Source organism: Podarcis cretensis (genome assembly GCF_951804945.1).
Source record: "Podarcis cretensis genome assembly, chromosome: 2".
NCBI lineage: Eukaryota > Metazoa > Chordata > Lepidosauria > Squamata > Lacertidae > Podarcis > Podarcis cretensis.
This window is the reverse complement of record NC_137171.1, coordinates 101,496,357-101,510,381: the sequence shown is the minus strand read 5'-3', so window position 1 is coordinate 101,510,381 and position 14,025 is coordinate 101,496,357. Positions and strand designations below refer to the sequence as shown.

The following is a 14,025-nucleotide window of genomic DNA, read 5'->3' as shown; positions in this document are numbered from 1 at the left end:
GCTTTGACCTGACAGAGAATTTAACAGGGGCTCACTTAGCTACTGGTTTGTTTGGCAAAACAGTTTGATTGCTGCAGACAATAGTGTTTCCTAAATAAATTCCTCAACAATTATGCTTTTGTTTTCAGAATAAGCGCGAATGAGTTACGGTTAAACTGCAGTTCAATGTGTGGGGGTTAGTAGCATGGCATTCAGTGCAATGCCCTTCTAAGTCACAAGTGAGGGAAACCTGAAGGCCCCAGGAGAAAGGCAGCCCTTAGCCGTCCTTTGCCTAACTCCTTGCCACTTCCAGCACCACCACCAACCAGTAGAAGAAAGCCCCAAAGGCTGCCCGCGCTGTGCCTAGTTCGGCCTCAAAAATGGTGCAAAGGTTCAACCCTTCTATCGTTTATCTTCAAGTTCAAAGAACAGACAAGAAAATGATCTCTTTACTCTATAAAGTAGACTTCTCCATTTTCTGTATAGGCCATCTCCCAGTTTTCAGGCAGAGGACCCAAGTTTTCCTCTGCACAAGGAGGTAGGTATTGAGGGAGCTTCTGAGAAGGTTCCGTGGTGGGAACAGTGGTGATACTGCTATTATTCACAGATGGGGGAGCCGAATCTCTTGTGCTGTGTGTATTGTGCTCGTCTTGTTCACCAGAGTCTGCTGCAGAAGGACACACACACAGAGAGAGAATTAGACATAGTGATTATTAGTCAATGGTACATTACTATTTTCACCCTGCTTGCTTCCATAATTGTTTGAGGCGCTTCATAAAAAAAACACATGCAAGCTTGATCCACCAAGCTGGGGCTGTTTCTTAAGTAACCAGTGAGTAACAAAGACTATTAGATTATTCAGAAATGGAGGCATATACCGTATATACTCGAGTATAAGCCAACCCAAATATAAGCCGAGGCACCTAATTTTCCCACAAAACTTACTGACTTGAGAATAAGCAGGTTCACCACACCACAAACCTGGTGGTGAGGGCAGCGGTGGAGGAAGAACAAGCAGCCCAAAAGGGCTGCTTTCAGGCTGCTGGTTCCTTCGCCGCCACCGCCACCAGCAGCAAAGGCGGAGGAGGAGGAAGGAGCAGCCCAAAAGGACCCTCACTCAAGTATAAGCCGGGGGGGCCTTTTTCAGCATAAAAAATGTGCTGAAAAAGTCGGCTTATACTTGAGTATATACGGTAATTACTGTATAGTTTGTAATTATATGCCTGTCTTGTCCTGTTGTTTTCACCTTTGTCTGTTTTATTTATTTTAATCCATATTTCTTACTGGGTTGTTACAAACCATACAGGCATTTTGCAAAAGGGGGGTGGGGAGGTTAGAAATGGAAGCATGTCACATTGGAAAGATCAGGTTTTAATACCATACATCCGACTGACTACCACCCAGGGCTACTTGACCAACCCACAGATGAGATACACATTTAATTGTTCTACAGCATAGGTAGGCAAACTAAGGCCCAGGGCCCGGATCCAGCCCAATTGCCTTCTAAATCTGGCCCACAGACGGTCCGGGAATCAGCGAGTTCTTACATGAGTAGAATGTGTGCTTTTATTTAAAATGTATCTCTGAGTTATTTGTGGGTCATAGGAATTCGTTCACCCCCCCCCCCAAAAAAAAAATACAGTCCGGCCCCCCACAAGGTCAGTGGACTGGCCCCCTGCTGAAAAGGTTTGCTGACCCCTGTGCTAGAGGAAAGATTGGGGGGGGGGGCACATCAACCGAGGAAGGGACTAGACTCATTATCATAAGGCTAAACAGTGGTTTACTATTACATCCGAATGCAGCCTATGGCAAAGTTGCTTCTTGCAAACAAACAAAGGTGCAAGTTCCCAAAATGAAGATCAGGGCCACTGCACTCCTCCTCCAGTCTTGCTGCTATTGCACTAGAATAATAGAATCATAGGACTGTAGTGCTGGAAGGGACCCTGAGGGTCATCTAGTCCAACCCTCTGCAATGCACGAATCTCAACTTAAACATACATGACAGACAGCCACCCAACTTCTGCTTAAAACTCTTCAAGGAAGGAGAGTCCACCACCTCTACAGGTGTTAAACAGCTCTTACGTGATTGCAGCCGCATAAAATGCCAAATGAAAATGCAAGTCCTATTTAATGTGACCTCAATCAATTAAACATACATTCTGGTTCAAACCATGTTCACTCAGAAACCCCACTGCATTCTGTGGCACTCGTTTCCAAAGATGTGTGCTTAGGATCATAAGACCCTGCAGATCTCCTAAATATTTTGCCCTTTATTTAATCAATGGCAGGATATTTTTAACATCTAACTCTCAAAGTAACTGATCTGAAATCAGCTGATTCTTGCAACAGGTTCCTCAGCTGATAAAGGAATATACTAGCGGGGATGAGAAAAACACAGCCGTTTCAGCCAGGTGCCAACTTTCAATTGCAATTTTTAGCCTATCTGATAGCTAAAAAGTCAAGAGATCGCACAGGCAGCTATCTGAAGTTCTTTTCACATGCTCTGCCAAGAGCTGCGGTTCAAAGCCTTAACTGTGAAGTCAAAGAAATGGGTTCTGCTAAGATCACACTCATTCATAGGAAAATTCCTAACAGTAATAGCTACAGACTTTTGTTGAGGGGAAGGGGGAAAGCAGTAAACGGTGAGCTGTGCATCGCTCAGATGCTAAAGATTTTGTGAATATATATGCGCAGGAATTTTCTTGAGAAGAACCACCAATTTGCACATCCCAATTCCTTCCCACACCCCCGCCCATTGGTCGCCTCCTTCTTATACAAAGGCAAGCAAATAATTTATTTACCTGTAAAGCTACTGTTCATTTCAGGGACATCATCTTCCTCTTCATTCTCCGTATGCACTATGCCAGCATTTTGCATATCATTGTAAGACTTGGTTCGCTTGGGGGTTGACTGCTTGGAGCCGGACTGGAGGTTTTGCAAAGCATCAGTATTATTCACTTTCCCACTGAGGGGTTGGCTGGGAGGCTTGGGTGTTCCATAGTAGTTACCTAGGCAACAGAAAGACATTTGCGTGTTTGTTTGCTTTTGCAGATTTCGTGTCATTAAATATTTCTTCTCTCTTTTCTCTCCCACCACCACCACTCCCCTCCTCAGCTCCACCCGCCATAATCAAAGCCATTTCTCGTTCTTAGCCAACAGGAACAAATATTGTTCCCTCCCCCCTCCCTGCCCACCAACTGAAAGAAAAAGCATTCAAAAGATGTCGGCTGTTTTACCTTCATGAAACTTATTCATGTTTGAATTTTAAAACCAAAGAACCAAAGCCTGTCTTTTTGAGGTGCACCAGGCGTACAAGGACTAAAACAAAAGAAGACTGTGGTGAATTGGGGGCGGCGGGGGGGGGGGGAGGCCTTCATCTCATTACATTTGAATTTCAATTAGTAGCTTTGAAACACACACACACAGAGACGGAAGCACCCACATAATGCTGTGCCAGATTGAGAGTGAGCCCTGCATGAAATAAATAAATAAAAAAACTCAGTTCTTAACATCATCCAGAAAAGCAATACAAGACTAGCATGACCTGCTTTAATAGGCATCCTCAATGGGTAGCAGTTAAACATTTTATTTTTTTAAAAAAAATAAAGTGCTGTCCAAAAAAAAAGGAAAACTTTGCCAAAATAAAAGGGGAATGGCAACACGTGGTATCTGCTTTGCTAAGGCAGGCTTTTGGCTTGGCTAGGTCAGGGAGAATAGGGACAAAAGGCATCCGATACACACATTTTTGGAGGCACACACACACACACAATTACTTGGACACTGCAAACAAAACCTACATCAGAGCAGGTTTATAGGGGAGTCAAGCATACGAGGTGCCAATCCTTAAACCTAGGCCACCATTAGACCTACAATTTCCACAGGTCCCTGGGAAGAGGGATTGAACCACTGTGGGAAGATGGTCAAACCACTCTGGGAACTGTAACTCTGTGAGGGTGGGGGGTAGGGGGCCTTAACAAACAACAGGATTCTTTGGGGGAAGCAATGACTATTAAAGTGAAGTAAGAATGCTTTCAATGCAGGGTGTGGATGTTGCCTTAGATCAGGCATCCCCAACCTTCGGCCCTCCAGATGTTTTGGACTACAATTTCCATCATCCCTGACCACTGGTTCTGTTAGCTAGGGATCATGGGAGTTGTAGGCCAAAACATCTGGAGGGCCACAGGTTGGGGGTGCCTGCCTTAGATCCTTCAGGGAACAGGGATGGGCAGAGAGACAAGGCTTTGCAGCCTCCTCCAGAGACATGTCATGTTACATGTGTGTGTCACACGTGTGACGTCATGTGTGCACAATGAGGTCTGTGTCCCCCCCCCACAATGTTGGGTGGAACTCGGAGCGTATCCATATGTAAAATCCCAGTTCCATATTGTTTTACTTTCTGACCCTCATCACAGTCTCAGGCCACGTGAATAGGCTGTCCCTTTGCTCCCACGGTACAGTCACAAACATCAACATCCTGTTTGGCTTTCCAGCCAGCTGCAGCTTGCTGCATTGCTCCTTTTTCGTATGCACCAACTGACAATCCGAGACACACAGAATTATAGCCGTCCTGGCTTTCACATTCTGTGAATTCCAACCTCGCGTTGGAGCAGCAGGGATGGGGTTCTCAATCACCTTTATTTCTGTCTATGCAGCAGTACAGAGAAACATGTCTGCACTCTTCAAACACCAACAGCAGAGCGAGAAACAAAACTCCACCCCTGTACTTCCAGTACATGTCAGGTGACACACTGAGCTAACATCCGGTGCTCAGCCCAGTGAACAGGCCACGTCAACCAAAAGGAGCTAAGGGGAGCTCTGCAAGGCCTGAGGCGTCAGGCAAAAGTCGTACCAAGTCACAGGTGAAACCTGCAAAGGCTTTAATGTCGAAAGGAACCACACCAGATGTTGAAAACTCATTTGTAATTGACATGGGGTGCACAAAACACATGACCCCACACAGAGAACTGTTTTCGTCGTTTAAGAAGCAAACCTTCGCTGTGAAGCAGGCCAACGGTCAGGAGCTGGAAGCGACCGGAGTTGGGACTGTATATCTTGAGAGTCTGAACTTGACTATAGACAATGTGTACTTGGTTCCTGAGTTGCAATTCAATCTGCTGAGTGTTTCGCAGATTGCCAAGAAAGGACTGGAACTGTCCTATGATGCTGAAAGCTGCAAGATCTACAAAGATGGAGAGTTGTATCTTTCTGCCAGAGAGAAAGATGGACTGTATTTGTTGACTTTTGATCAAAGTGATTACATGAAATGTAATTCTTCTGATTCTAACATGATTTCTTTCGCAGGTGTGGCAAAGGACGCCAGGAAGGTCACCAGAGTCGACAAGGCATTTCAGCGGGTGTATGCTGATGTGATTGGTCCTCTAGCACCATCTAGAGGCAATGCAAGATTTTACCTTGTGTGTGTGGATTGTTTCTCAAATTATGTCTGGGTTTTTTTCTTAGAGAGACCACAAGAAGCCTTAGAAAGGTTTAAAGAGTTTTGTGACAAGGTTAAAAATATGCATGATGCTAACATTGATTGTCTTTTCACAGATGAGAAGCCAGTTTTTCTCTTACAGGATTTTCAGGACTTCCTGCAGGAGAAAGGGATAAGGCACAAAGTTGCTGTTTCAGCGGAAGCGTGGAACAGGGGTGTATGTGTACGGGTGAACAAAGAATTGCAAAAGGGGATGCAAGCGCAATTGCTTAGTTCACATCTGCCACATGAGTTCTGGGCGGAGTCGCTAATGTCGTATTGTTATACGTGGTTGAGAAAGGTTTCAAAAGAATTGGGAAGTTCTCCTTTTGAGAAGCTGTTCCATAGAAAACCTTCTGTTGCCCATTTCAAGGTTTTTGGGTCTCATGTGAGGACATGAATGTCAAAGGCATTTTTGTGGGATATGAAAAGGGTCTCTACAGAGTAATTTTGTCTGAATCTGGTCAGGTGATTCTCACAAAATATCTAGAGAGTGCTCCTGAACAGGAGAGAGTGATTGTTCACACATTTCCCACAGAGGACAATTCAGATGATGATGATGATTTTACTGATTACAGTGGTACCGATGAGGAAGACAGTGATAGCTCAGGGAGCTCAGTTGTCACAGTCATTGAGAGGAAATCTCACACAATAGCTAGACCTTCACAGGTGGAAGATGAACCACTGTTTACCATTGGTACTGGTTCTCCAAAGAGTCCTGAGACTGAACCAGTGAGCAGAGAGGATCAGCACCTCATACGTAGGTCTGAGAGAGTAACAAAGGTTGTACCACCTAAGAGGTATTCAGAAGAGTTTGCCAACTTAGCTGTTGCATGTGTTGCTGTTGTAAACAACTGAGGACAGGTTGAAACTGTGTCTAAGTCAGAGACAAAGGCACAACAGAGAGTTGCTAGCCAAGGTAATGCAGAAGCACTCATTCCTTGGAAGCCAGACAACCAAAGAGGTACACTGGGGAATCCAGTGGCGGGGAGTTCCAAGGGTGGAACTGAAACAACAGGGGAGTGTTATGTGTATAACAACTGTTTGTTTTCCTCTTTGGATCAAGCTTTGCTCGCAACACGCATTGATTCTTTTGGGGGAGGATGTTACGAAAAAGGAGCAATGCAGCGAGCTGCAGCTGGCTGGAAAGCCAAACAGGATGTTGATGTTTGTGACTGTACCGTGGGAGCAAAGGGACAGCCTATTCACTGTGCTGAGCACCGGATGTTAGCTCAGTGTGTCACCTGACATGTACTGGAAGTACAGGGGTGGAGTTTTGTTTCTCTCTCTGCTGTTGGTGTTTGAAGAGTGCAGACATGTTTCTCTGTACTGCTGCATAGACAGAAATAAAGGCATGTAAATACATTTCTGTCTGTCTCTTTCCCCCTCCTGGGGAAGATAGGGAGGAGGGAAGAGTGGTGTGTTCTTCTCACGTTTGAGGAGGATCGCCGATAGAGACCCCGCCTGTCTCCTGCCGGGAGTAGCTGACAGGGAGGTCAACAAGTAATCTGAGCCGGGTGCCTGGAGAATGGCACATTCCTCTGACTAGGCTTGAAGATTACAACAGTATTCACACTGTGCCTTTAAAGTATGTTCCTCCCCCCCCCCCGCAAAGAATCCTGGGAAATGTAGTTTAACCCTCACAGAGCTATAACTCTCAGCACCTTTAACAAACTGCAGTTCCCAGGATTCTTTGGTGGAGAGGAAGAGAGGTGTGGTTTATATATACAGCATGTAAGCAAACCAGTGTTTGCTCACACATTTTGGCCACACACTCTCTTGTTTAAAGCTAACAAGTGTTAACATTGGTGAAGATGTGATACTGTGCCGCAGTTTCCCCCCAAAAGGAAAGAAATGAAACTCATGTGAGATAGCATGAGGTCAGAGGTGGAGTGGGGGTTCAATCTTTTGCAGGATTCCTATCCACCTACGTACAAAATTCAAGTCCAGTTGAAGATGTGAGGGGAATGCAGTGGCGTAGCGTGGGTTATCAGCACCTGGGGCAAGGCAAGTAATTTGCGCCCCCTAACCCATGGATTTGCGCCCCTAACCCGTGGATTTGCGCCCCCTAACCCGTGGATTTCCCTAACACCCAGATGTTGCGCCCGGTGCGGCGCCCCCCCTGCACCCCCCACGCTACGCCACTGGGGGAATGGGTACAAGCCTGATTTCCCTGTACATACCTTCACTGAACCCTGGGCCAAAGGTTAATACAAACAGCACAGAGGAGTTAAAGAGTCAGGTTTAAAAGTTATTAGAAATATCTACTGTACAAGCAGAGGTTTGTTGTTTGGAAGAACTACAGTTGTCTCAATAAAGCCCTTTAGCAGATCCAAGACTTCACTAAAATCACAGAGTAAGGGGATATCCTGATACGGGTGAGGATTTGTAATATTGCCTGATTTTACTGCTGCTAGTGCTTTAGGTGAACAAGATCTACTGCACAATGTTGCATGGTGCTGCTGTGCTTCAGCTCTGAATTAACCTCTTAGTTGCGTAACTAAGTCAAAATCAAGCTATCAGCTCCGGATAATTTTCACATATGAAACGAGTCCAGTCTGGGATAGAATGCTTCATTTTGCCACATATGTTGAAAAACCAGCAGCACAAAGATGGATTCTATCTGGTGCATTCTTTCCTCTTCTCTTCCCATTCCTTTTTCCTTGTGTATCGTGTCCACTAGTTTGTGAGCCTGCAAACAGGGACTGTCTTATGCTTTAATATATTCAGTGTTCTGAAAATGTTAGGGAGTATTAATAAGGTGTGTGTTTTTAACAACAGCAAACACATTGTTCTTATTACATTTTTCTTCTTTCCTTTCTATAATGAGCTTAGGACGACATAAAGGACTCCCCCTGTTTACTCTCACAACCACCATCTGAGCTTGGCCAGGCTAAGTAAGATATAGTGTTTGAGAGTTATGGCCTAGCAGAGTTTGAACCCAGGCCCCAGGCCAACACTCTTCTCAGTTCCACACCACATTGGCTCTAACATCTTAGAGAAATTCAGAATTCCAGGCTCGGGCCATGGGAGGAAGTTTATTTCCAAGTTTCCGTGGGGTGGAGGTGGTTGTGGGGCAACGGCCCCAATCTGCTTTTAAAGGATGGTTTCAAATCTCAATGCACCCCATTCAAATCTCTGTAATGAAGCATAAAGTTTTCATCTCCACAGGAGGAGCAGCACCTTTAACTCATCCTTCATTTTGAATCTTGAATGCACATACATGCATTATTGATAGAAAGGAAACAACTTATTCTACTAAAAGCCTTAATGGAAATAAGGAAGGTACAGCAGACCCACTTTTTATTAAGAGAAGGTATTTCTGTGCTCTATATAAAGCCAGAAAAAGCAGGGGGTGGGGGTGGGGAGAGGGAAGGAAGGAAGGAAGGAAGGAGAGAGGGAAGAACCAACACTTCATTGATCTTTTCTTTGCTCTGTTTTATAGAGGAGACTGAGGCTGATAAGCCTGTTGAAAAAAAAAAATCTCCAAGCAGGCTTCTCCTAAAATGGCATAATCCCTCTAGTGCTGCTCTAGCTCAGCTCCCATTATGTTTCAACTGGACTCTGAAGCTGCAGCCAACAAAAGGGTTGGTATCCAAAGCAGTGAGTTTTCCACAGTAGATTTCCTCTCCACTGTACCCTCCACTGCACTCATTGTTCAAATTTCAAAACAAGTTTTCAAAATGGTATGCATGCAACGGTAACAAGAAGTTGGGATGTCTACATCCCAATTCCCATTCCTGGGCTGGGTTGAACAAATGAAATTTAGAATACTCCCAACACAAGATTCCTAGCTTACTCCACAAATTCCTACTGCTAGATTTGCAGTTAAACATGTTGTTGTTGTTGTTGTTGCTGTTGCTGTTCGGTTCTGGGTTCCATTTTGGTCACCACTGAAGTTCTGCAACCTGTAACCCCATAGCCTTTTTAGGAATGTCAGAATCACCTTTTGCATCTTAATTCAACATCACGGAAAATTAGACGAGGATCCAACCAGAGCGTAAGAGCATAAGCGGTATGCTTCCCTTTCAAAAGGGGGAACGAAGTTAACCTGGCTTCAGTCAGCAGCAGTAATTAAAGGTTAAGTTTGGTTTTCTAACAAGGTAGAGACACAAATGTCAAAACAGATGCCAAATGTTTCACTGCCGTGTGTATATGTCACTGACTGCAAGCAGAAATACACAGCAAAGCCTTGATAACCTTCTCGGAGGCAGTCTATTCTGTTTCTTTTTTCTCGATAATCATCTAACTGGTGGAATAGTTATCATGCTTCATCCTCTGTTAAAGGCTATCTCCTTTTCAGGTTTTCATCCCTTTTCAGGTATTCATTTTTACAGGAGGGGGGTGGGGAGATAAAATGGAAGCTTATGGGGAGGAGGGGAAAGCAATAAATACGTAAAATTAAAATGGCATGGAAATGTAAAAAGGTAAAGGTAAATGGCCCCTGGATGCAAGGACAGAATAAAACTGGCTAGGGGGCAATTCTATCACTCATAAATGAAACATTCCTATTTTGCTGACTTTGACTATCCGGCAGCTAAAATGCTGAGCTGATCCAGAGGCCTGTTGTATGCGATGAATGTTGATGGGAATGCTATCCTGATTCCAAGGCCTCCTCCATTGTATCCCATTTGTTCTTTTCACCTCCTAATAATGTAAATTGCCTCTGTCAACCACTTAAGAAGCAGAAGTACCACCCTATGATTTAGCACAACACACCCACTGCAAATAAGGAGAACAGTCAAAGCAAAGCGCGTGTAGAACAAATCAACCTGCCGTCTGGAGACCTACTCATTCAAAGCTAAGAAAAGAGCAAGGGGAAGGAAGGGGGAGGAGAGAAAAGGCATTCAAGGAAACACAGCACTACAGTGATACCTCGGGTTACAAACACCTCGGGTTACAAACACTTCAGATTAAAAACTCCACTAACCCAGAAGTAGTACCTTGGGTTAAGAACTTTACCTCAGGATGAGAACAGAAATCATGTAGAAGCAGCGCAGCAGTAGCGGGAGGCCCCATTAGCTAAAGTGGTACCTCAGGTTAATAACAGTTTCCGGTTAAGAACGGACCTCCAGAACGAATTAAGTTCTTAACCCGAGGTACCACTGTACTTGGAGGGGGGTACCCAATAAAAATGCCCAATCAATATCTAATTATCGTCTTGGTTTGCACATGTATTTGCATTTCACTGTGGATGCAAAAGTGATTTTATTTATTTAAACAAATTTATTAAAATCGTTTTGACGCCACCTTTTATTTCACAGAAATACTAAGGCAAGTTTACAGAATAATACAACAGGCAGCATATAAGAAAACATAACACAAAAACCGTATTAATAAAGCAGAAATATTATTATTGTCATTTATAAGAATAATAAATTACATGTAAGGACTGCTGCCCTTCATCCGTAGCTCTGAGAGCAGTTCGCAACGTGAAAATACAATATAGAAATAAAACAGTATGACTTGTAGTAGCCAGAAATGCCAAGAATTGATATGGTCAGAAAAAGTTCAGGTAACAAGGTAAGTTTTTAATTGTTGACAGAAGCACCTAAGAGTTGGAGCCCATTCTGCATCTATAGGATATCAATCTGCCACAATTTAGTGATAAAGTTAAAATGCCTTTGATTTTATTTTATTTTATTTTTTGTTTTATTTTATTTTATTTTAGGTCATTTATATACCTGTAGCACCTGACATATAAAATAGATCTAAGTGGTGTGGTATGAGTCTAAAAAGACAAATATGAAGCCTCAATGCAAATCTATGCAATGCTATAAATATATACAGGTATCAGTAAGAGAACTTCTAATGTGCCTTCCCACGCACCTCCTCTCATGCTCCTGGCTCTCCCTCAGGACTCAGCCCACACACCCTGGTTCTCAGCCAGAGCCCAAAGAAACCCACAAGTCACCCCAAAATCTCTCTCGACAAAGAGGGTCCCCTGAATCTGTTGGCCTCATCCTAGTCTCTCATTGTAGGCTGCCCACAGCAATCAACGAGTGGCACTCCGCACACTCAAGTTCCAGGCTACAGAGGGGTGTTTGTTTCATGGCAAATAGGACTCCCTCCACTGATACTTCTTTCTCCAGCCTTTGCACACCTCTTCTCTTCCAGATGAAATTGTAGCACATGGGTGGGAATCCGCACCCATGATTCATATGGTAATACAGCGGTTCCCAAAGTATGTCAGGGACAAGCTTGCTTGACTGAGCTTCTTTAACCAAGAGCAACAAAAAAACAAAACAAAACAGACCCACAACATCTTACATCTGACCATTTGCACAGCAGTTTCTAGCCATATGCATCCAGCCAAAGTTCAACTAGATTCAAGCGGCAACAGAGGAGATCATAGCATAGGACACACATGGGGTGGTTCACACGTAACACTAGACCAGGGATTTAATACTGTGTCCAGGATCAGGAATCTGTGAGCTTCCAGGCGTTGCTGAGACTTGCAAGTTCCCTCCAGCCCCAACCAATACCACCCAATGGGAAAGAATGATGGAAGCTGGAGTCCGGAAACTTCTGGAAGCCGACAGATTCCCCTGTGCTACACTGGACCAAATGGACACCGGACATGTGCCCCTTCCTTCTTCAATGCCTGGATAGCAATTCAGAAACATTTGATGAGCAGGTGTGTAGAACCATTAATACAGATATCATAGGAGGGACCACAAAATAATGTTATTGTTTGTAACCTGCCCATCTAACTGGGTGGCCCCGGGCACTCTGGGTCCAAGGTATATAAAAACATAGTAAGTGATGTGGCATCATCACATCAACATTTTCTCTACACTGCAAAGGACAATCAGTTAATTGCCGGGGTGGGAAAAACTCCACTCAAGTCTTTGGTAACGTTTGGTTCCAGCCAAAGATAATTTGTAAGGTTTTGATGGAGTAGAAAATTGTTTACCATCTGTTTGATTGGTTGCTGTGTTGCAGACTGTAATTTATCAAAAGTTAGTGAGTGGATTAGATTTCACAATTTACCCTTTGACGCCTTTTACACAGATCCACATTTATTGTTACCCTTTAGGCTCCTTTGGATAAGGCAAAGTTACCTTAGCTCCCCAAATATTATCTCAGGAATCCACAGACCATTAAATTATAGCCCAAATAACAGTACTGCAGTGAGCAGCATTCAGCTTTCTAACAACGCAGAATCATAATAGCTCCTTTCTCATGGCGGGTGGAATGAGTGGCCTTCAGTGGACAAAATGAAATCTCAACAATGCATTCATCATAACTTCAACTTTCTGAAATTAAAAGGCCACTGCCAACCCTTGTCAAGGACAAATTGCATCGTGTTGGAAATAAGTTGAAAAGTAATAAAGACCAAAGAAATAATAATCACCAACACCTTTTGAAAGTAGAACTTACACAACACTGATGTTATTTCAAAAAGAAAACTATCAAGAAAAAGAAGAGTTTGGATTTGATATCCCACTTTATCACTACCCTAGGGAGTCTCAAAGCGGCTAACAATCTCCTTTTCCCTTCCTCCCCCACAACAAATACTCTGTGAGGTGAGTGGGGCTGAGAGACTTCAGAGAAGTGTGACTGGCCCAAGGTCACCCAGCAGCTGCATGTGGAGGAGCGGAGACGCGAACCCGGTTCACCAGATTACGAGACCACCGCTCTTAAACACTACATCACACTGGCATTGCCTAAAAAAGTTTTAAAAGAGCATAAGCATAAGGAGAAAATAAAATATTCCACTGCAATTAGATCTTGGTGATCTAATGGGGTTAAAGGGCCATTCGGATTACAGTGGTACCTTGGGTTAAGAACTTAATTCGTTCTGGAGGTCCGTTCTTAACCTGAAACTGTTCTTAACCCAAGGTACTATTTCTGGGTTAGCGGAGTCTGTAACCTAAAACGTATGTAACCTGAGGTACCACTGTACCGAGTTGATCTGTTGTATAGAAACATTAGTAAGTACATCTTTTCTATGAATGGAAACTAATTGCTCTGCTCCTGACAAAACCGCTCACCTTCCCAGGGGGGCGGAATTGCAGGCTGGCCATGAGCACTCTCTGTGTACAGCAGGGGGCGTCATTGGGAGTCCCGGCCGCGTCACAACCAAACTGGTTGACCGGGGGACGTGGCTCACCTGATTTAAACATCTGTGCGGCCGGGGTTCAGTCTCCTTTTCTCCTTCTGCGTCGGATCTCCCGCCCTCCCACCATATTTTTGTGCGTTCGCCATCTTGGCCTTGCTATGGATTACAGTTGGTCGCCTGGTACGGGGGCCAGGTAGGAATTTTCCCACTTGGCAAATTGGCACCAGCCACATGGTTTTTGCCTGCCTTGCAGCAATCGTCACAACTTTGTAAGGTTTGGCGGTTAGGCATTGGTAAACCTGGTTTATGGGAGGGGAGGTAGTGGCCTTCACCTGCCCCTCCTCTTTAAGGGTATTCCGTTAAAGGGATGTGGGGGTGTGGATCCTGTCCGAAGCCCGAGTATGGGCTAGGGCCATGCCACGACCCCATCGGTGATCCTGGGGGAGCTCACAGTTGATGCGCATCAACAGAGCTCCCCCTACTGGTAGTTGACCCTTATGAGACTACC

The 14,025-nt window shown here is 44.4% G+C and overlaps 1 protein-coding gene across 13 annotated transcripts in view; it reads right to left on the bottom strand.

The window, feature by feature from the left end:
* The window catches only part of MAGI1 (membrane associated guanylate kinase, WW and PDZ domain containing 1), a 489,041-nt gene that overhangs the window by 111,759 nt on the left and 363,257 nt on the right, over positions 1 to 14,025 (bottom strand). For 12 of the 13 annotated variants that reach the window (XM_079957815.1, XM_079957821.1, XM_079957818.1 and 9 more), the window contains exons 4-5: positions 2,781 to 2,987; positions 433 to 646 (exon numbers count right to left, since the gene is read on the bottom strand). In XM_079957815.1, coding sequence (XP_079813941.1) covers positions 433 to 646; positions 2,781 to 2,987 — 421 coding nt within the window. The remainder of the gene's footprint in view (positions 1 to 432; positions 647 to 2,780; positions 2,988 to 14,025) is intronic. The other variant, XM_079957819.1, reaches the window with a different exon arrangement.